A 23,825-nucleotide genomic window follows, 5' to 3' on the forward strand; every position below is an offset into this window, starting at 1 on the left:
GATTTAAAAAAATTCTCTCCTGAGAACAATGAAGTATTATGACCTGACACTGTTATCACCGTGTAGAGCATATGTTTGTTATTTTGAAAATAGAGGTATGAAGTCCAATGTGCACCAATAGGATTGCAGGTTTCGATGAGTTCATCGCCATACGTTCGGTCCAGGATGAGGTGGGGGTGTGGCTAAGTGGGTTTAACTATTGAATGTAAAGTTAATTGATATAACTTCGTTTATTTTGGCATCAAATCCTTAAGTAAAAATCATGTCATTTTCTATTGTTATTCACAATGAACAAATAAATAGATTTAAAAAAAACAAAAAACTTTTTGAACATTTTTAACACTTAACTGCATGTGGGTGCATATGAGAAGCAATCCAAAGCCAAGTGGGAAATGTAGTTTTTATTGTTGTTTTTAAGTTTGATTTCGTCTTGACGTTCTTCTTGGCCTCAGGAAGAATAATTTTCAGTTTCCTTGAGGCTTGTATGAGACATACCTTTGGACGAAATTATTGGTATCTCTTATGTTGCAGGAAGCAAAACCCACAATGTTTACTGAAATAAATTGAAACTACAAAAGTAATAATGAAGTTTAAAAAAAAAAAAGAATGCACACTAGGCACAGGATGTCTTAAAAAAAAGGTTGTGCAGCAAAATATTAAGTTAAGGGGACCATAATTTTGTTTTGTTGACCACAATGCCTGATTTCCATTAGTTAAAGTAATTGTCATTACATTTATGTCTTGTGTGCAAGTAAGGCTCTTCTTCGGACAATGGCTTTCATTTCTATATGATCAAATGCATTGGGAATACTGCACATTCTATTTTAGAAGAAATAAACCAAACATTTGTAATGCCTGTCGGGGGGAAAAAACATGTCAAGAATTAGTACACAGAAGGCTGTCAAGAAAACAAAAACTGCATTTTGCAAACATAATGGATTGTATTAACAGCGGATCTCCACTTGAAGACGCTGCTGTCCAACGAACTGCGCACACTTCTGACAAAAGAAAAAAGCTGAGCTCCTCTCACGTGCAGTACAGTTTTTTTCCAAGCACTTTGCAGGAGTTCTTTTCTTGGGAGTTGTTTATGATCAAGAAACTATAACTTTAGTCACTATTGTGCTTTGAGATCAACTGTTTGAAAGAATCACAAAATAAATATCTCAGCAACTAACTGCAGCCACGTTCAGGTGGATTTTATTTTAATTTTTTTTTAGGCTATAGAATGTGTTCGCTTATCAAATCAAATTGCTTGTTTTGTTTTCCCTAGTCCTTTGACACCGGTAATATACAGTTTTAATCCACATATCCACGTGCTCTTAGTCAGTGTTGGGACAATTGCTTTGGAAAGGCTACAATTACAAGTTACCCTGTTGAAAGTGTAATGGTAGTGTCACTATTTCCATTACTTTCTCAAAATAATGTAACTAATTATGTTTACATTTGGATTATTATATATTTTTTAATTTTGAATGAATGCATCAACAGGACCTTTTGATCCTCTAAAAAAAGCAGATTACATCATTATTTTGGAATTAACCCCATTTGTTGTTCAGACGAATAATAAAGTGATAACAAAACATGATGAAACGTAAATACATAATAAAAGATGTTTGTTCCATTGTGCAGTATGTATACAACGTGGAAAACCACCATACTATGACATGTTGACCTAATGACAAATGTGCACAATTTAGACAATGTCATGTCATATGACAACACAGATAAGTGAATGTTCCATAAAAAGTCAAAAATTATAATGATGAAAGTGCTGTAAAATCAATGTTCTTTTTTTAAGTTTTCAAAAGTGTAACTATGAGTCTAACTTTTCCAAAATCTCAGACAAACAAATAGGTCGCACCACAAGGTGGCTCTTCAAAGGCAAATTTGGAAAAAATATGTCACGTTTGAGACTACAGCAGAAGAGCACATGACCAGAGAGAGCCAATTACAAGTGTCTGCTTCAAAAGGAGGAAGTCATATGAAAAAAAAAGAGCTTTTGCGGCTATTTTTTTTAAATGGAACTAAAATTGTAATCATGTCACCCTGTGACTGACTGGTGACTCTAAATTGCCCATAGGTGTGAATGTGTGCGTGAATGGTTGTTTGTTGAAGGGCAACACAACAACCATTCTCACTCACATTCACACCTACGGACAATTTGGAGTCTTCAATTAACCCACCATGCATGTTTTTGGGATGTGGGCGGAAACCGGTGTGCCCGGAGAAAACCCACGCAGGCACGGGGAGAACATGTAAACGCCACACAAGGCGGGGCCGGATTTAAACACAGAACTGCGAGGCAGATGTGCTAACCAGTTGACCACCGTGCTGCCAATAAAATATATATGTGTCATTTTCATATACTGTAATTTATTCAAGAACAGTTATGATGTAAAAAAAAAAAAATCTAATTGAGCAATTTTTTCATGCCACCTTGGTTTTATATGCGTAAATGTCTCCCTTGTCAAAACAGCCACACAGTCCTATTTTCAAATGTTATTGATTATTTAAAATTTTAGGCACTGATAGTAAAGGCAATCCTCATTGACAGAGCAAATGGTGGTGGCCCACTGAAATACACTTCTTACATAACATTAAAGACAAAAGTGCATAACGGTAAAGACGTAAACACCTTGATAAAAATTGTGTGAGTTGCACAATTTACATGTGTTGCCCTTCAAATTCTGCTGATGCAAGTGCATGAATGATCCTAACTACTCATTAAACCTTTTACACTTTGGTCTCTATTTAATCGTAATAACGGTAAACACATGCAATAGTTCGGACACATTCACAAATTCATACATAATCATTCATATCTCAGAAATAATAGCATTTACTTTGCTGTCTGCTTTTTGTGTGAATCCTAAATGCCTGTCCAGTGGGATTAATGGTAAAAAAGAAAAAGAAAAGGAACTGAAGACACTTAAGATGCATTATATATAAAGTAGCATCTACAGAAAACAAGTTGCAAATCATGAAATTTCATTTCAGACACCTCACGGCAAAGACATTTTATCATTTAAACCTTTGAAAAATATTACTTTAGAATATTTTTTTCAACTTAGAAACAATTATGACCTTTTGATGGATAGCAACCGCCAGTAATTCAAATCCTCATGTCAGTTAAATGAATTGTTTTTCATTTTGAAAAAAAATAAATAAAAAATAAGTGGGGTAATGTCTTAAACGTTATTTATCGAGCAAATTATGTGAAAATGACCCATATGTTCTCATAGGCTCTCTTCGGATTGGTGGGGGTTTGCTGGCGCTGACGTCATTCCAGTGAAAGCGCTCTCGAATGACGGAATAATTGGTTCATTCGTCACAAGAGGCGGGGTCTGTGTTTTTTTTTTGTTTTTTTTTTGCTAGCGGATTGGACGGAACTCTCGTCAATCACGTTTGATCTGCCGCTCCCCTTTCTCAAATCAGTTTGGTTTGGTGTGCGTATTGTAACCTGAGGCGCGAAGCGCTTGGACGGGGTGTGGATATAACTTCAAGAAATAATAAACGGAAATAACAACATTAACACGTTACACGTCTTGTTGTGCGCGCATTCAGTACTTTTCTTTTGTTTTGTTATCTGTCTTGCCCGCTTTTGATTCACGGATTTTTGTGTCGCTTTACGGCCCGAGTCGTGTATCCTTGACAACGCGAGCAACCGTCCTGGCGAAGTTTGGATCAAGTGTTTTCCCCGAGACGTGGAATAAACTTGTATATTTGAGCGCTCTAACCACTCGAAATGTTCGCGGCGCCCTTTGCAACGATGTTTGTCGTCTTTTAAGTAGTTCAACGCGTTTGGGAATATTTAACCATGCGTCGAGGGAACCGGGACAGAGCCAAACAATAGTGAGTAAAGAGAGCTCGCTCATCCGGGGGAGGTGGATGCCTCGCGGCGGCTTTGTTGTGTCCTGCGTGGAGACCTTCAGCCAGTATCGACCGATTGCTCGACAGGGAGCCAGGCCGGGGACACCATGGACGGGACTCTTTCCGAGCTGCTGGCAGCCTTCTTGGAGTCGCCACTCGTGTTGTGGGTGAGTGGGCATAGTTTGGAGGATGTGCGAGAAGCCACGTTGCTCCTTGGCACTCGGCAAAAGCAACGCACATGCACGGATAGAGAGAAATACTTGATCGAAGTCGGTGATTGTTCAACGTTTTCCCACCAAGTATCACCCACAAGAAATGCTTGGCTCGCCAAGAATCACTACAATGGCCAACATTAACAGACAGCAGTGTAATAGGCCTACGGGTTCATCAAACACGAGGTAAAAGGCACACATAGTATTGTAAGCCGGCCGTGACATTAGACATTCTTGATTATAGTTATACCCAAATACACGTGTGGAAACAAACCGATGTAAAAGATGAAATGCAACTGAACAGTACTTGAAAATTATGGACTGTACTAGATTAAGCGTAAAAGTTGAATCCACTGTGACGATATGCACAGTTTGAGCATTTCATTCAGTGAGTCTTTTGCAGACCACTAAAGGGAGTTTGTGTACCCCTGGTGGTACTCATACCACTGATCCAGGTCATAGCATCCGGTAGCAAACATGACAAAAAGATCAACTTTCAAACATGTTAGAAAAATACTAAACAAGATGCACATCATCATCATCATCATCATCATTGCAGGAAGAGTTTTCCTAAAGTAAACTTAACATTACAAAGACACTCCAGTATGAACGTGTCTCTTTCTCCAACGGGATTTAAACGTGTCAAGAAACTGTCAGGTTTGGTTAACCTCACAAGATGTGCACTGATCGTTTTCAAATTCACAATTTCAAAGGTCAAGTTTTGAGGGCAAATATATTTATGTCACTGAGCACATTCAAAGAAGTGCTGCAGTCTACTTGAGGCTCTCCAATCAAACTGAGCTACAGGTTAATAACCCTGTGGTACATCCTGTTTGTCCTTGACCCACAGCCTGTTGACCTTTTCTGGTCAACAGTTTTTTTGTTTTTGTTTTCCCCCTCAGACAAAGGTAAAGAGGGTCAAACATCAGAAAACTCATTACATACTGGGGAAAAAAGAAGCTACCATTATACCAGAGGTTAACCAGGCTGTGAAATGCAGGTCTCGTTATGAAACAGCTGGCGAAAATTTTGAAATGGATTGCTCCGCTTTTTCTCCTTTTTGCAGGCAAAAATGCAGAGAAAAGATAGTTTTATACCAAATGTTGCATCATTTCCTTCATTCGGTTGATTGGAGACTCTAATTTGCCCGTAGGTGTGAATGTGAATGTGAGTGTGCCCTGCGATTGGCTGGCGACCGGTTCAGGGTTTACCCCGCCTCCCGCCCGAAGATAGCTGGGATAGGCTCCAGCACGCCCGCGACCCTAGTGAGGATAAGCGGTAAAGGAAATAGATGGATGGACAGCCATGGCTAAAATCATTGGGGCGCCTGCTGTGACTGTATTGTCTACTGTATATCTTTGTTTAAAAAAAAAAAAATCCTTCTCTTAATGGTCTGGCATTTAGCAAATAGAAATAATGTTGGTAATCCTAATTAACCTAAAACAGGAACATTTTAGTCTGATTTCATGTCAGACAGTCGGGGGGGGGGGGGAAAAAGCGTCTTTTTATTCAAAGCCATGACTGTATCTGCCGTTGCTGCTGTGCATGCCTTGACCTTTTGGGGTCAGTGTGGTGCGATGCATGCATGGAGCCGCATATTACTACTGCTAGCTTAAAAAAAAAAAAAAAAAAAAAAAAGTAGAACAAGAAGGTCACAGTAAAATTTTATTAAACTAATTTTTCACAGATTTGGAAGAATATATGCCCGTAGGTATTGTTATATCGTCTGTGTGTTTGTGTGTGAATATTCGTTATTTGAAAGTAAATCCCTCCCGTGATCCAATGCTAATGTTAGCTAGCCTGTCAATTGGGGTTTTCCATTGACTGACAGCATAAGCTGGCGATTTCGAAAGCAATGTGTGTCTTGTGTTTAAATATTCAATGTGACTAATTATTTTTGTTGCGCATTTAGTTTTTACAGTAAACTCCAACTGGGGTGTCAACAGCTTAAAACGGGCTCAGAGATGCCAGAATAACATGTTACACACTTGCTTACAAGCGACACAGGGTTGCGTTCAGGGTGCGTTTACAACGCAGGAACTTGCATACACAACTCGTGCTGCTGCACATTAATCACTTTTCTGCAATTATAAAGTTTTTATGATCGTTAGAAGCCAACATCGAAATCGTGATGAAATTTTGATTAATTGCCCAACCAATTGTCTTCATATTGTGTCTTTAGGTGCGAACATTGGGTCCACTGGGGTCATCTGACGATGCAGGCTCGGAGGAGCGCGTCAACATGTTCGTCGAGCTCGTGGATGGCGTCTTCCTGCACAAGATCATGACACACATGTAGGTAACAGTGAGAGTCTGGCTGATATGATTCAGTTGACAAGTACCCTTTGGTTTATAGTATGTGAACAGGATATGCTGCATAAATGGTATCCTGCATGCGTCTATGTGAGTCAGTTTCTGCAACCACATCCTGACTGGCTTGTTTCAGGTTGTGAGCGATACAGCCAGATGTGCTCATGCTCTTAAAAGTATTAGTTTTGCCATTTAAAAGATGAATTGTCTGTAAGTTTCAGTAAGTGTTCTTACTGAGTCAAGCATGTTGATTGGTGGTGGAATAGCTGCAATTTCACTCAACCAAGTATCTTTCTGTGAAATACCACAATGAAGGGCTTTGTGCATTCTGTATTGTGTAAGTAATTTTCTATACATAAAAAAAAAAATACTTGGACATGAGAACTAAATAGACAAACAAGACTAGTGCTGGATGTTCTGTCAATACTTACAATTAAGGGTGTTTTGGGTCTTGTGTTTATGTTAATGTGCTTCTAATGAAATGACCAGAACCATCAGCACATAGTCATCCCTCGGTGTATAATAGTTTTTTTAGTTACTACTGCTGAAGCTATTAGTAATTCAAAACCACATTATGCATTGTCACATCCTTGGAAACTTAGATTAGTGGCAACTGATTAAGAGCTGCCTCACTGCAAAAGCGTTAATACAATTTCATCTTTCAGAATTCCGCACCAAATGCATTTTATGCTCTTGTTTCTTTACCCTTTTCTTTTTACTACACTGCCACACTAACATAAAACAAAATCAACATTGTTAAAGTTGTTAGTCTCTGTTCAGCAGTTCATAATTCCAGTAAAAGTCCAGTAAACTCAATGAAAAAGTCCAGTAAACTCAATGAAATGAAAGAAAAACTTAATTTTAAAACATTTCTGTTAACATTCATACAAAGTCATAGTGCAGTGTTTCCCCTAGGGTTCCCCCGTGTGTGTGTGTGACAACTGTACCTGCTAATTTCACGTCTTTTTGTAGCTCTCCACAGGTGGTCCTTGAATCTTGGACAACTCTTCTGATTATTCTTTGTACTCCTCTGTCAGAGATTTTGCGAGGAGCACCTGATCGAGGCAAATGTATGGTGGTATGATTGGCTTTCCACTTGCGTATTATGGCCCCAACCGTGCTCACTGGAACATTCAGAAGCTTAGATATGCGCCTGCAACCAATGCCATCGATATGTTTTGCAAAAGTTACTTTGCGATGGTCTTGAGACAGCTCTTTGCTCGTACCCATCATGAGATGTTTCTTGACTCACACCTTGGCAATGAGACCTTTTTGTAGGCCATCAGTTCGGACTGACCCGGCTGATATTTATTTGCACTGACAAGGGGCTGGATTGCTGTTTGATTATTGATAGATTTTAGGTGTTGTCTTGGCTTTCCATGCCTTCTTGCACCTTCCTTTCTTCATGTATTCAATACTTATTCATTACATTTCACAATTTTACAGACAACTTAATTTCAGATCTTATTTGTTCTACTTTCTTTGTATGTATGGATTACTTGGGTTGTTCCCGACATCCGGTGAAATTTGCAGGTCAATAGCACCTTTGGAAGTATATTTTGTGAGAAGAATGGTGACACTTTAAATACTTATTTCAGCCGCTGTACACTGTATATGGCTCTTCTTCTCTGGGGCAGACCAAGCTGTGCGTCTTGGCGGAGGCGATGCATAACGCCACCTACAGACTGGCGTGTGATGACACTACATTCACAGCGGGGACGAACAGATAGCGGCAAAATCTATTAGTGGCAGCCAAAATTCACTTGCGGCGGTCTGCCACAAATACATGTATATGTGGGAAACCCTGTCTGCATTTCTGTTTCACTGTTGCTATTTATCTTGTGCTTTTATTGTATTTGTAGATTACGACACAGTGCCGTAAAGTGTCATTTTGTTTTGGCGTGCTGTGTGTCCTCCTAACCCAACTTCGATGTTAAGCGAAAGTCTTGTTTGCACACAGTTGTTGTCTGCGTATTATTGGACACAATAAACGGGTAACAAAGCCACCATGGAGGCGATGATTAGTGACATTGATGCAATGATCAGTGACTGACTCCGTGGCATGGGCACAATCTTGTTCCGCGCTACCGTTTTGTATGCACTATTGGATTTTGGACAATCTGGAAACTCGTGACGCTAGCTAACATGGCTAATCACGGTGCATTACCGTGAGGCAGACAGACAGAGTGGAGCTCTTCCTGTGTCTGTACAGTAAGGTCACGAGTGTTTTGTTTTTGTTTGTTGTGGGGGTGGGATTCTAGTTTCACCTTCTTGGGCGGCTGGCAATTTACTTGGGCGGCCCGCCCAAATAAAGCCTATGTAATGGCCTCCTTGAACACCAATTTGACCTTTACTCTTTTAGAAATCCAGACATATGTTTTAGATACATATCAATTGACCAGTCTAGGTTGTAAACTGCCTCGTCTGAAATTGTTTGGGGTAGATTACTTGCAATCCTAAAGAGGAGACGAGAAAATGAATGGATTTTTTTTTTTAGAGTCTATGCCAGCTGACCTTGGGCAAGAGGCAGGTTACTCGTACTAGACTCCATGTTTACCCTGGTCTGGTTGAGCCAGCATCTTTGATCATGATGATACCGTCCCGAATGTATTGTTGCCTTACATTGTTTTGGTGTTACGTGGGTGGGAAGAACTATCGGTGCCCCAATCTGATATCTCTTTGCTTGGGTGTGATTTCTGATTTTTTTGGCCTCAGGGCACTTATTTTGCAGATGTTCAATTTCCTGGATTCCTCCTGTCTTCAACCTGAGGACAGGCCCGGTGACTTTGCAGCTCAAGCTCGTGACTGTAAAACCACCACTGTTCATTCAAAAGGATTTCTGGCTTCAACTTGACAGCATTTAAAACCAAATTGATCTTTGGTTCAGAAACTCTATTAATGCATACTAGGGGTGAACGATATTGGAATAAAATGACGTTACGATTTTCTTTAACCCTGCTGGTAAGGATGGCCCAACCAGTTATTAGGTTTAGGGGGCCATTACTTTTTCCACACAAGGCGAGGTAATAAATGAACGCGCCATTTAAAAACTGCATTTTAAATTGACTTGTGTTATATTTGTGATGATCTTAAACAATAAAGTGGGGAAACTATGCAAAAAATATGAGTATTTGAGGAGGGGGCCACTACTTTTTAACGGCATTGTTGCCACGTGTGGGGAGTAGCTGGACCCAAGAGCAGGCGGAGGCAGATATAAAATGATGAACAGTTTATTGAGGAAAAGTTATGGAGGTGGTCCTGGATGTTTTGGCAGGCGGCGGCGTGGACAGGTGGCAGGCAGTGGACAGAACAGACGGCTGGCTTGGTGGCAGGAATGACGTGGGTCAGGAAAACGGGGGAGCACTGGGAACGAGGAGTTAAGTGGCTTACTTGAGTAAGGTGGGCCGTGGTACCGCTAGGAGAGGCTGCAATACTTAGGCGAGGATTTCCGGGAACAGGCAGGCTTATATACACCGGTGGTGATGAGGCTGATTCAAGACAGGTGCTGAAAACAGAGAGGGGAGGGGGGGGGGAGAGAGGACGCAAAGCACCCTCCCGGCTCCAATAAGGGAACTGCAGGGCAGTATATGACATTTGTACCACTCTCAGTCATAAAGCTCAGCAGAGGAAGTTATGACGATTGCATTTTGTTTGTGTATAGATTTCCTGCATAACTGTGGCCAATTTCAGCAATACATACTGTAGTTGAGTGATTTGACCAGGGGCCCATTGAGAAAACGCTACGTTATGTTGAGTATTGTGACCGAGTGCTGAAAATGTAATTGAAATTGAAAAATTAACGGTGTAATGTAACTGCTGGTATAGTGAGGTTGCATTGTGGTATGGTATGGTGATAATACTGGTTAAAACCTTGCTGCCCATGAACAAGGTAGTTATTGTAAGGATTCACAGGTAGAAGTTGCCTTTTGATACTTTTTGAACTTTTCTGGTGAATAGAAATCATATCCACAATATCAGGCTTTGAACAGAAATACTGCCCTCATAAAGGTAATGAAAAACTGCTAGTACTACTACTACTATCTAGGAGTTTGAATCTCACTCGGTGGATGCACCATCCAGATATTCCTGTGTCCTCAATCACACCACATGTTAATATGTCTGTCTCCATTGTTTTCAGAAACGTTATAATAATGCTATTGTTCTCCACTCACTGAATGCCCCCTGGACTGACTGGCCCCTGCCCCCAGGGAGGATTTAGGTTTTGTATGAGAAAGTGGGTTAAACAGGAGGAGGTCAGGATCGAGGAGCTGTGAGTGGCATTAAAGGAAGGTCACTCAAGCAGTCACTCAGTAAATATATGTGTGTGTATGTATGTGTGTGTGTGTGTGTGTATGTATGTATATATATATGTATATGTGTGTGTGTAACTTGAAATTGACGGTGTTATGTATAATGTAATTAGCGGCTATGCCCCACAGGTAGGATGTGACCTCGAGGTGAAAGAGAAATTCTGGAAGGAGCTAGATGAAGTAGTTCTGAGCATTCCAGACAGAGAGATAATTGTGATTGGTGCAGATTGTAAAGGAAATTTTGGTGAAGGAAACAGGGGTGATGAAGAAGTGATGGGTAAGTATGGCATCCAGGAAAGGAACTTGGAGGGACAGATGGTGGTAGGCTTTGCAAAAAGGGTGGAAATGGCTGTAGTGAAATTTCTTCCAGAAAAGGCAGGAACATAGGGTGACCTACAAGAGTGGAGGTAGAAGCACACAGGTGGATTACATCTTGTGCAGATGATGTAATCTGAAGGAGGTTACCGACAGTAAGGTTGTGGTAGGGGAGAGTGTGGCTGGACAGCATAGGATGGTGGTGTGTAATATGACTCTGGTGGTGGGGAGGAAGACAAAGGCAGAGCAGAGAACCATGTGGTGTAAGATGAGAAAAGAAGAGTGTTGTGCGTTTTTTCGGGAAGAGGTGAGACTGGCTCTTGGTGGACGGGAGGAGCTTCACCACTACAGCCAAGGTGATCAAAGGGATAGGCAGGAGAGTACTTGGTGTATTTTCTGGCAGGAAAGGAGAGAAGGAGAGTTGGTGGTGGAACCTCAAAGTACAGGAAATCATACAAGGAAAGACATTAGCTAAGAAGAAGTGGGACACTGAGCGGACCGAGGAGAGGTGAAAGGAATACATTGAGATGCGACGTAGGGCAAAGGTAGAGGTGGCAATGCCCAAACAAGAGGCATAGATGACATGTATGCCAGGTTGGAAACTAAAGAAGAAGAAAAAAGATCTATACAGGTTGGCCAGATAGAGGGATAGAGATGGGAAGAATGTGCAGCAGGTTAGGGGGATTAAGGATAGAGATGGAAATGTGTTGACTGGTGCCAGTAGTGTGCTGGATAGATGGAAAGAATACTTTGAGGAGTTGCTGAATGAGGAAAATGAGAGAGAAGGAAGAGTAGAAGAGGCAAGTGTTGTGGACCAGGAATAGGCAATGATTAGTAAGGTGGAAGTTAGAAAGGCACTAAAGAGGATGAAAAATGGAAAGGCAGTTAGTCCTGATGACATTCCTGTGGATGTGTGGAAGCATCGAGGAGAGGTGGCTGTGGAGTTTTTGACCAGCTTGTTCAACAGAATTCTAGCGGGTGAGAAGATGCCTGAGGAATGGAGGAAAAAAGTGTGCTGGTGCCCATTTTTCAGAACAAGGGTGATGTGCAGAGCTGTGGGAACTATAGAGGAATAAAGTTGATGAGCCACACAATGAAGTTATGGGAAAGAGTAGTGGAGGCTAGACTCAGGACAGAAGTGAGTATTTGCGAGCAACAGTATGGTTTCATGCCTAGAAAGAGTACCACAGATGCATTATTTGCCTTGAGGATGTTGATGGAAAAGTACAGAGAAGGTCAGAAGGAGCTACATTGTGTCTTTGTAGCTCTAGAGAAAGCCTATGACAGAGTACCCAGAGAGGAACTGTGGTACTCCATGCGGAAGTCTGGAGTGGCAGAGAAGTATGTCAGAATAATACAGGACATGTATGAGGGCCTGCGATTGGCTGGCAACCAGTTCAGGGTGTACCCCGCCTCCTGCCCGATGACAGCTGGGATAGGCTCCAGCACGCCCGCGACCCTAGTGAGGAGAAGCGGCTCAGACAATGGATGGATGGATGGATGTATGAGGGCAGCAGAACAGTGGTGAGGTGTGCTGTCGGTGTGACAGCATCAGGGATCAGCCCTGAGCCCCTTCCTGTTTGCAGCGGTGATGGATAGGTTGACAGATGAGGTTAGACTGGAATCCGCTTGGACCATGATGTTTGCAGATGACATGATCTGCAGTGAATGCAGGGAGCAGGTAGAGGAACAGTTAGAAAGATGGAGGCATGCACTGGAAAGGAGAGGAATGAAGATTAGCTGAAGAAAGACAGTATATATGTGCATGAATGAGAGGGGTGGAGGGGGAAGAGTGAGGCTACAGGGAGAAGAGACAGCAAGGGTGGAGGACTTTAAATCTTTGGGGTCAACAGTCCAGAGCAGTGGTGAGTGTGGTCAGGAAGTAAAGAAACGAATCCAAGCAGGTTGGAACGGAAAGAGCAAGGTCCTTTAATCATCCAACATACACAATTTTTTTGGGGGAAAATATTACAACATATGAATAAAATATTAATAATAATAATTAATAATTAAGTATTTTAAAATTTTATTATTAAGTATTTTAAAATAGGGCGTTACTTTTCAATCACCCTGTGTGTGTGTGTGTGTGTGTATATATATCACATACACACACAGGGTGATTGAAAAGTAACTATGTCTATGTGCCCTGCGATTGGCTGGCAACCAGTTCAGGGTGTACCCCGCCTCCTGCCCAATGACAGCTGGGATAGGCTCCAGCACGCCCGCGACCCTAGTGAGGAGAAGCGGCTCAGAAAATGGATGGATGGATATATATATACATACATATATACATATATATATGACTGTTTGGCAGTTAAATACTTAAATACTAATTGTTCCAGATCTGACACAGATTTAGTTAATCAATTCTACAATAAGCTACTGGGGTGAAGATATTTCCCTTCACTTCTTTTTACAAGTCTGCCATAACTGTAGCATTTCCCTCTAACATTATACTCATGTCCAAGAAGGCCAGGTCAGGCAATGTTGGCAACCTTTCATGTGCACAAACACACGCGCACGCACACAGACAGTAGTTCACATGTAAATGAGACTGGCACAGTTTGACATGTCTTACCATAAATCTCCTTCTGCACAAAGGTGACTTATTTACATTGAACCTTGTATTGAATAGGCGTAAACGACATAAATCTAAACCCTCCTGGTGTGTGTTTTTGTCTCCATAGTGACCCCAGCCCCAACAACCAGAGGCTGAACAAGAACGTGAACAATGATGTGTCGCTTCGCCTTCACAACTTGACCCTTCTCACGAGACACATCAGGACGTACTACCAGGTATGCATACTCACAAAAGATAATTCACACAAAATTCATGATCCAACAAACCAGGAAGCCATTGTGTTTAAATTGGCAGCAAATAATTATCGCAGCGCGTTAGTTTCTGTGTTTAAAGGATTTGTCTGTCTCTCACGAGGCGTCTCTTCAGCTTTGATGTGACAAATATGCACATGCCCTATAGGCAAACACACATAATAACAATACATTCACATCCACAGTTTTTTTCAGTTTTTTCTTAGTTTGGTGTTTTTCTTCTCAGTTTAATTTAGTATTCATCATCTATAAAGTTTGCTTGTACAACTTAGGTCAGTCAACTTTCTATGCCAATTAAAGTATTTTTAAGATTGTTACAAGGCCTGATGCTACAGTAACAACATACCTTTTCACATACTCTATGCTGTGATTTACCTAAAATTAGGATTATTTTAAAAATGAAACCTACTACAAGCTTTGAAAGGGAAGGATTTGAAAGTGTTTTGAAAGCAGACAACATTGCAGGAAGCAGCATGTTGCATGTCTTCAATAAAGAAGTTTAGTTCCACGATGACAGCAACATCAAGATTCACTTGTCTACATGTTGAGCAAGTGCTGCAACAGAAAGCAACCGGAACACTTTTATGAACACTTTTCATAGTTGGATCAAGCAAGCCATTTTGTGGATTACTGTCATTCCCAGTGAACTTTTGGGGCATACAGTATATTGCACTATTAGCTTCTTCGTCTAGCTCCTCATAGGACGCTGACTGACTAGCTACACTTTTATCAACTTGAAGCTTGGCAAGACTCAACAAGTATATATGTCATGTCTGCTTTTGATCTTTAGAGTCGTAGCTTGAAAGTCTTTTAACAGGTGGTGAAATTAAAGGTATGATTATCCATCCAACCTTCCTAACTTTGCCAAAAATTACAATGTAAGTGAACCTTTTTATAAAGAGCACTAAAAAAGCATAAATAGCATGAGCAGGGCTGTAAACCACACCAGTGTGCGAACCACACTGTAGTGTGTCCTAGTAAACACAGACTTTGCATGCAATGTCGCATGTGTGAACTGTCGTGAGGACCTTGTTTGTACTGGCTCCAGTATTTTTCTGTACAGTTTTAAACCAAGAATACACTGAAACAATAAACATTGCATAACCTAAACAAAAAACAAAACAAAACAAAAAAAGTGTTCCATCACATTGAATATTTTAGCTTTGATTCAATACAAGCGATTCATTTTGTATATCCTGAAAGTTTAACCGAAGGTTTTATTTAAATTTTTTCAACCACGTTTGAATGTTGGAACAAACATTACCAGTGTCTTAGCCAAAATGTTTGCTCTTGCTAACTTTTTTATTTTATTATTTTAAAAGCATGACAGCTAGGTTCAGTGCTCATACACATTCACATGCTCATCCAAGCTTCACACAAGGCACAGGCTTTTACCGTTGTTATTTAACAACATTTTATGGCGTCTTTCTGGTTTATCTGAGAGAAATAAATATGTTTAAGCAGTAGCTCCTCCTGTCCCCTACCGTCTACCTGGCCTGTACTCTCCGGACAATAATGCGTCGGATTTGAGGGCTGTATAATACGTCCAGTCAAGCATGCAAGAAATAAAAATATGTTTAAAAACATGAATGACTTTAAACTAACTGTAACGTTTCCAAAATGCAACAGTTATTAATTTTTCTTACCAATGTCAACGTCGCTCCTTCCGTTAAAGTCTGCAATGCGTGCGCAAATCACATTTAATTCAAGAAAATCCTTTGGTCAAAATTAAATATTTCAGATCAGTGCTAAGCTGTAAATTTAAATTACAGTAAAAAAAAAAAAAAGTTTAAATCACAAACTACAAAATTTTCAACAATTTAAATAAAAAATAAATGATTGACAAGCTTTTTTTTAATTTTTTAAATTTTGTTTATACTTTTTTCAGTGTATTCACTTCTGCCACCCCCCAGGCCCCACTCGCCCACCAAACAAACAGACACACCTTTACTCGAGTGACACAATCTCAAAGTTCAGTCAGATTGCACACTGCACAAGGTGGAGTCACTGTGTCAGCACCAAGTTAAAGTTTAATTTAAGATTTAACACCTTATGCTGTATGAAGATGAAAATAAAAGTTACTGTTATGCATTTGATTTGTCAGAAATCAGTGAACTGGATTTGATAGTACCGTCCTTTATGGAGTGAAGGCACATATTGTACAATTGGAAAATCTCACAGCCCACCAACAAACAAAAATGTCTCAAAAGTAGATACACCGTAATTACTGTACGTACTTCCTGCATCTAATCGAAGAGCATTTATTTATTCTGTCTGTCCCTCTGCCTCACTGGCATAAATAGAGGAACAAAGATGTATTATTTCTTGTAAAGGAATATTTTTTTGAGCAGTTAAACTTCACTCAGAGGGCCGCTACGAGTGTGAACCCATGTAAATGAAAGATTACCTCATATACTGTAATTACATACAGTATACGGAACACATTGATGAATAACACTGGGACACCGTATCTATTATTGATTCTGCCATGTTTTTCTTTCTTAATGTCTCTGCTCTTTTCACTGTAAAACTCCAGCAAAATCTTGTGGTTTGATTTGATTTTGATTTGATAGTGCAGTCCTTAGACCACCAAGTATTGTCATGCCAATTCTTTATGTACCTTGGCTTATGGTGTGTGTGTGTGTGTGTGTGTGTATGTGTGTATGTCTGTGTCTGCTTCTGTCTAAACAGTTTGTGCAATCTGCACACACACTTGAAGTGGGTCATTCTGTACAGTGTGGGGTTAATTGGATGGGTGCTCTCTACGGTTTAATACTCGGCTTTGAACACACGCACACACACAAACAAAACACACACCCTAGCACATCCATACATTTGTGAAATATGCTTCTTCCAATCGAAGATGAGTTGACAGCACAAGAACTCATATTGGACCAGTGTGTATTGTGGATGGGATGTCATCCAATTTGGAAGAAGCCAACACCCACTGCAGGGTGAAGCTCTGTGTATGTGTACTGTATGTGTTTGTGTTTTATGAAGGGGCCTGTGTATCTGTCACCTTTCCCTGTTCCCTATTGTTCAAAGCACTGTAACAAGATATCACCCGCACTCGCTAAAGACTAGTTTCCCCCCAGATGGTCCTTTTGAACATCTGACTAACACACATATCACATTCACACTGACTTAAAAAAACAAATACACTAATACCTCATCCCAGTCTCTAGAGTTGATAATTTTACTTGCTTCCTCCCATTTAATGTTACCTTAAATATTGTAGAGTAGCATTGTCACCGTTGACCGTACTGTCACTGTCATGGTACACGCTGCTGCCTTTCGTGCAGCCGGCACAGGTTTGATTTTCGGCCATTGTCTCAACACTCCAACTGCTGGAGCCATTTACCAGTGCTGGTCCCAAACCTGGATATATTTAAGCGTTGTGTCATGCCTGCACATTCACCCTCCTTGGTTACTCTGGAGACTGCAACAAAGTGTTGAGTCTATGGGACGTTTTGAACGTCATATCCTCTGGCCTACTTTGTACAATGCTTTGAAAACGTATTTTCCACTTTCCTGATTTATGAATTTTTTATTTTTATTTTTTTTCATGCTTACCATACTTTAATGCTTCTCACAACGATAACCAAAGCAAATATAAATGCTGTTTCTAAAATATGGTTTTATTGTTTTAAGGGGGCAAAAAAAATAAACCTACAGTATCTGGTCCTATGTGAAAAAGTAATTGGGTCATGAACCTAATTGCTTGCTGTGCTACCCTTGGATGCAATAACTGAAATCTAGCATTTGCGATAACTGGTGATGAATCTTGCATCGCTGTGGAGGAATTCTGACCCACTCTTTTTTGCAGAATACAATATTTTTTTAACTAGGTCTTACTGGAGGGTTTTGAACATTTACTGCCCATTTAAGATCATTCCGCAACATCCGAACTGGGAAGGTTCGCAGTCACCTCTATTCCACGTTTTCTCCATTTGTGGATAGTGACTCTCACCATTAGGGTTGTGCATCAAGAATCGAGAACCGATTGGAACCAGGACCAACATTCCATTTCTCCCGGAATCGTTAAAATAAAAAAAAAATCTGTTTCCAGTACCGTGCGCCGACCCTCAAGAAGAAAGTGGTGAAAACCAACGAAGAACGCGGACGAAGATGTGCTTGTGCCCAACGGCAGCGGCGAACAAAAATGTGTCTTAACTTTGTTAAATGATCAGTCATCTCAGTGAAACACTTGGATTAAGATTATATTGTGGAAAGGAGCCTTTAATTATTTGTAGAAGTCTGTAGCGTTACCTCCCGCTCCGACCCTCAGCCTACACCGCGCGGATCTTCAGTCAAGACAATTGGGCGCGTGAAACAATAAAATACGTCTGTGCCAACATTGACGCAGCTAACCAGTTAAACGATGGCTTGAACTCTTGCGCTGATGGTTTTTACCGTTTATTTTAGTCTTCAAACCAACGTAAAACCTGATGAGAAACACAAAATTAAATGTATATGATTTTACCATACTGGAAAGAAAGTAGAAACAGTAACATTACAAGCTTAACATTGAGCTAAAGTTCAAACTAGCAACTTTACATAACAATGTATTATTCTCTCTTAATAGTATAGTTTGATTATGTATCCTGTATTATATTGTCTTGTAGATGTATTTTACTGCTTTTTTACATCATGGCCAGGGGACTACAGATGAAAACTATCCTTCTGGCTAATTCTGGCTTTTTTAACCATGTGTACTTCATGTGTTTTATGAAATTGCATTGTCCCCTTTCAAAAAATAAACTGAACTGAATGAATTGGGACAAAATTCACAAAAACGTCTCACGGTATCACAAACGCTAACTTCATCGGTTGGTAGTTAAAGGAATCAACGTTTTACAGAGCATTTGGTTCCATTCATTACTCTTTCTTGCCTCTCATTTTACTTTCGTTTTTTACCGGTGTTGTGTGAAGTTCTTTTTGGTGGCAAAATGCTCAGTTCCGGTGCATACCCTTAAAAATACAAGGCTACATGCTTAAAACCCGAAGTCAAGTTAAAACTTGCACATATAAACCATATGATGTGATAAAACAGTTGCAAATAACTATTTTAACAGTGCTGTATTTAATTGTTAGCTGAAACAATAATTAATAAATATTAAGTCCATTGGGTTAGTTCCACACACATTGCTTTTTAGTCATAGGTTTGTGATTGATACTGGTTAAAAAGAACCCAGAGTCAAATCTTCCTTTTAGTTTATGCTGCAGGCTGCAAAGGAAATGGATGTTCATAGTTTAGACACCCTGTTGTATTTAAACCATGCTAACTTTTTTTAACCAGCCCCCTAAAAGAATCAGAATCGAGAATCATTTGGAGCCGGAATCGAAATGAGGAACCGGAATCGCTCAAATTCAAACGATGCCCAACCCTACTCACCATGGTTTGCTAGGGTCATAAATGGCGTTGTAACCCTTTCCAGACTGATGGATGTCAATTACTTCATTTCTCATATGTTCTTGAATTTCTTTGGATCGTGGCATTTTGTTGCAGCTTTTTAAGATCTTTTGGCCGACTTCATTTTGTCAGACAGGTTCTAGATGAGTCATTTCTTGATTTAACAGGTCTGGAGGTAATCAGGCTTGGGTGTGGTCACTGTTCAGTGAAAATGAACTTAGTATTCCCAAAAAACATAATTAGCCACAGTTAATTCATGATTTAACAAGGGGGGGATTACTTTTTCACACAGGGCCAGGTAACTTTTTTCCTGAATTAAAAAAAAAAAACAACAACAATTTAAAAACTCAATTTTATGTTGACTTGTTGTATGATGTTTACATTTGTTTGATTGTTTGTTTCCTGTGACAAGATGGCAATAAGGCAGTTATTTATCTGTACACAATAAGTACAAGAAACCTACCAGCGAAAATCATCCATCCATCCATCCATTTTCAGAGCTGCTTCTCCTCACTAGGGTCGCGGGCGTGCTGGAGCCTATCCCAGCTATCATCGGGCAGGAGGCATGGTACACCCTGAACTTGTTGCCAGCCAATCGCAGGGCACGTATAAACAAATGACCATTTGCACTCACATTCACACCTACAGGCAATTTGTCAATCAAAAATGTAAAAAAAATTGGGGACACCAGTTTTTCGTCTTTCAGACTTCATTTACAGTAAATGTATTTCCTGGAAATTGTGATTGAGTTGCAAAAGCTGTACTTTGGTAAAAACTGAGCATTACAGTGGGGAAGAAAGGTCATTAGCCAGACGGATGGTTCAGATAACATTAGAAATTACTGATCTACTGGGATTTTCACAAACAACAATCTTTCAGGCCACACTGCAAACAGGAAAGGTCGAGTGAACAGCAGATCTCTGGCCAAAAATATTTTTATAGTTCGGGGTTGTACAGAAGAGTCCACTAGTCGACTATACTACTCAACAATGAAGTTTGGAGCTTGACGTCGACAAGTCGCTTACGTGCTTTTGCCCTTCTTGAGGAGAAGGCCAGGCTCCTTCCAGAAACAGATATGCGCGCTGAGTCCAATGAGTTTCCCAATTTAACTGATTTAAATTGTCTTCTGGGTAAGTATTCAAACTGAAAAATAGAAACTGAAGATGATGCTGGACCTCACCAAGACCCCAAAATTGCACAAGTACAAGCCTGACTTAATTAAATACAGCTTTTTGGATGGCGGTAACGAGGCAGAGGCGAGAGCCCAGTGTGTGGAGTGTGGATTAACACCATTAACGAAGCACCGAAGTCTTAAAAACTTAAACGCCATATAGAAACCAAACATCCAACTCTTGTAGGAAAGTCAGATTTTTTTCAAGAGAAAAGAAAATGGGCTACGGCTTCAGAAAATGTCCATCGTGTCAATAACTCGCAGCTCTATAAGTGCATTGAAACCAGCTACCTCTTAGTCAAATGTGTAGCACAGACTAAAAATGTGTTCATTGTAGTGGAGGAGCTTGTTCTAGCTGCTGCTGTGGAGATATGCCATGAGATGACAGAAGAAACCTCAGCAAAGAAGCTGCTTACCATCCCTTTGTCAAACGACACTGTGAGTCACCGCATCACGGACATGGCTCCCGACATTCAAAATCAGCTTCGGAAAGGATAAAAAGTAACCAGTTTTTCTTTGTGCAACTCAACTAATCCACTGATGTCACAAATGCCGTGTTATTAGTTTTTATTTGTTATTGTTGGGACAGTAGTTTGAAAAGACATACTGTTTTGTAGAGAGCTGCCAACACGAGCTACGGTTCAGGAATGTTTCCGCTGTGTGGATAATTATTTTACTGAGCACGGCCTGGACTAGCAAAAATGTGTTGTGGGGTGTGCAGCGATGGTGCAGCGTCAAATGACTGGCGGGGATCACGATGTCATCAGGCGGATACTTGATCGTGTACCAGAAGCGAAATGTTTTCTCCACCGTGAAAACCTTGTAGCAGGAAGGATGTCACCAGAGTTCCACGAGATTATAGATGTAAGTGTGAAAACCATCAACTTAATTAAAAATAATGCTGTGAACGCCAGATGTTTTCCCAAGCTTTGTAAAGACATGCAAGAAGATAAGCAACAGTCAGCCGACATGGCTCTCAAGAGGATCATTTATTTTAAATGAGGAATGAGGTCTTTTCTTACTGAGAGAAAAAAACTCATATGCCACGTCACCATGCCACCTCAAAGTTCACAGCTAAACTTGCCTACATCTGTGATGTTTTCTCACTGCTGAACCAGCTGAACATCTCAATCCAAGGGAGAAATAGCAAAATACTTCTTGTTGGACACAAAGTTGAAGCTTTCAGGAAGAAACTAGTTTGCGGACTATGACGATCCAGGAAAAGAGGATGTACATGTTTTCACTTTTGTCAGGCATTTTAGAAAACTCCCCACAAGTGAAGATCAGTGACTCAGTCTTTCAACATCTGTCATAACTGGCAAGGAAGTCTGATGAATATTTTCCTGAAGATCCCAGAGACGGACACGTGGATGGTGACCCATTTTCTATTGATCCCTCTATTGATTATGTTGCTTCGCCATCACATCTGGAATCCCAGATTCTGGAGGTTGCCACTGACACCTCTTTAAAACTGCAGTGGGGCAAACTGGACCTGCACTCCTTCTGGATTGTTGTCTCAAATGATTACCCATATCTAGCACTGAGAGCTTTAAAACGACTCCTCCCGTTCACAACTACATACCTCTGTGAATCAGGATTTTCCATTGTGGCCACAACTAAGAACAAAGCTCGAAACGGACACAGAGCAACAGTGGAAGCTACTGTAAGAGTGAGCCTTTCCCCCATTCCACCCAGACTGGATCTGATTGTGTCTGAGAAGCAGGCCCAAGTGAAGATAAAATGAGAGTTGCAAAAAGAAAAAGGGACTGTTGTTGTTAATTTGTCCCAGATATTCAGAGAAACTTGTGGATCTGCCATGCAAAAATGAAGACTGCCAGCAATTCTTCAATTCATTCACATATTTTCATTTTTCTTTATATTTATTGTTGATTTATTTATTTCAGATAAAGAAGACATGGACATTTACAATATAACAGGAAGTTTTGACTTCTTGACTTCTGCTTTAACAACATCTGTCTTAAACGATGTGGGGAAACTATGCAAAACAAACAAACAAAAAAATAATTTAAGAAGAAAACTTTTTCACGGCACTGTAATTAGAAGGGGGACGTCTGTGGAGCTGTCAGCTGTTCTCTCCCTCGTTGCTGTTGTGGTCAAATGTATCAGTTTCCCAACCAGATGGTGATGGCGTTATTGGAAGATGCTCTACTGTTGGGCCTCGTGGGTGGCACTTCAGGTTGCCTGGTGAGGTCCTTTTGAGTACTTTGAGTACTCATCCATTAATATCTTGTTTGTATGGATGACATTTTTACAATAAGCCTCAATACTTTCAGTACAATTAGCAGAAAGTAATGAATTTTAAAGCTGGAATATAAATATAAGCATTGAGTAAAGTAATACACACGTCTCTCTCGTCTTGATCTTTACTTGACTGCAAAAATCAAATGTTGCTTGCACTGACAGTTACCCAGCAGGTAGTTCTGGTTAGTAATTTCTAGGCATGTCCCGATTAAACTTTTTCACTTCCGTTCCGATATTGCAGCCTTGAGTTTTGGCCGATGTCGATATTAGTCTGATCCGATATCAGCAATATTCATTCATACTTTACTTATTTTGTAGTATGGAATGTTAGAAAAGGCTTGATCAAGTGATATTACTCAAACATAGAACAATAATCAGCAACAGTTGGTATGTAACCAATGGGTCACATAAAGTAACTTCATGAATAAGAATGGACAAAAATTCAATAAAATATTGAATGAATGAATATCATTAGAAAATCCTGAAAAAACTAAAATGTATATTATTAAAAAATATATTTTATTTATATATTTAAATTGGAACATAACCTGCTTAACCTGAACATGAGTATATTCTACATTTGAGAAGATTAACTAAAAAATGAATTGTAAACCCATGAATATGAATAAATCAGCATACGGTGGGAACAGCATTTGCTTTCTCCACCTGTTCAGCAATACACGTTTGAAATTCTTTTGCAAGTCTTGAACTCTGAGGGGCAGTGTGGCGCACGCATTGAGTTACACATTTGCAGAAACAAAGAAAGCAGAAGTAGTCGCGATTGAATATTGTTAATTTTTCACAGAGTTTGAAAAATATATGCCAGACAGTATTGTTATATTTCCTATTGGCGCACGCATTGAGTTACACATTTGCAGAAACAAAGAAAGCAGAAGTAGTTGCGATTGAATATTGTTAATTTTTCACAGAGTTTGAAAAATATATGCCAGACAGTATTGTTATATTTCCTATCTGTTTGTGTTCATACAGCGTTTGCTTACTAATATTCATTATTTTAAGAGATTAAAGTGCCACGAGTTAAATGCTAATTTTCGTTAGCTAGTCAGTAATGTTTTTCATTCATTGTGTGTTAGCTTTGAGCTAGCGAATTTTGCAAACAAAAATGAAGA

At 40.0% G+C, this 23,825-nt stretch overlaps 2 protein-coding genes across 6 annotated transcripts in view; both read left to right on the forward strand.

Annotated features, from left to right (window-relative positions):
- pals1a (protein associated with LIN7 1, MAGUK p55 family member a) overlaps positions 1–1,179 on the forward strand; it is a 39,645-nt gene extending 38,466 nt beyond the window's left edge. For both annotated transcript variants that reach the window (XM_061795000.1, XM_061794999.1), the window contains one exon: positions 1–1,179. This exon is cut by the window's left edge and continues 2,009 nt beyond it. The gene's annotated coding sequence lies outside the window, so the exon portion shown is untranslated.
- Positions 1,180–3,423: 2,244 nt separating this feature from the next.
- Positions 3,424–23,825, forward strand: part of ccdc88c (coiled-coil domain containing 88C) — a 127,070-nt gene continuing 106,668 nt past the window's right edge. For 2 of the 4 annotated variants that reach the window (XM_061793688.1, XM_061793691.1), the window contains exons 1-3: positions 3,424–4,037; positions 6,265–6,377; positions 13,705–13,813. In XM_061793688.1, the coding sequence (XP_061649672.1) occupies positions 3,978–4,037; positions 6,265–6,377; positions 13,705–13,813 (282 nt within the window). In that variant the 5' untranslated portion in view covers positions 3,424–3,977. The remainder of the gene's footprint in view (positions 4,038–6,264; positions 6,378–13,704; positions 13,814–23,825) is intronic. The other 2 variants (XM_061793689.1, XM_061793690.1) reach the window with 2 other exon arrangements.

The sequence above is a fragment of the Phyllopteryx taeniolatus genome, chromosome 13 (genome assembly GCF_024500385.1).
Source record: "Phyllopteryx taeniolatus isolate TA_2022b chromosome 13, UOR_Ptae_1.2, whole genome shotgun sequence".
NCBI lineage: Eukaryota > Metazoa > Chordata > Actinopteri > Syngnathiformes > Syngnathidae > Phyllopteryx > Phyllopteryx taeniolatus.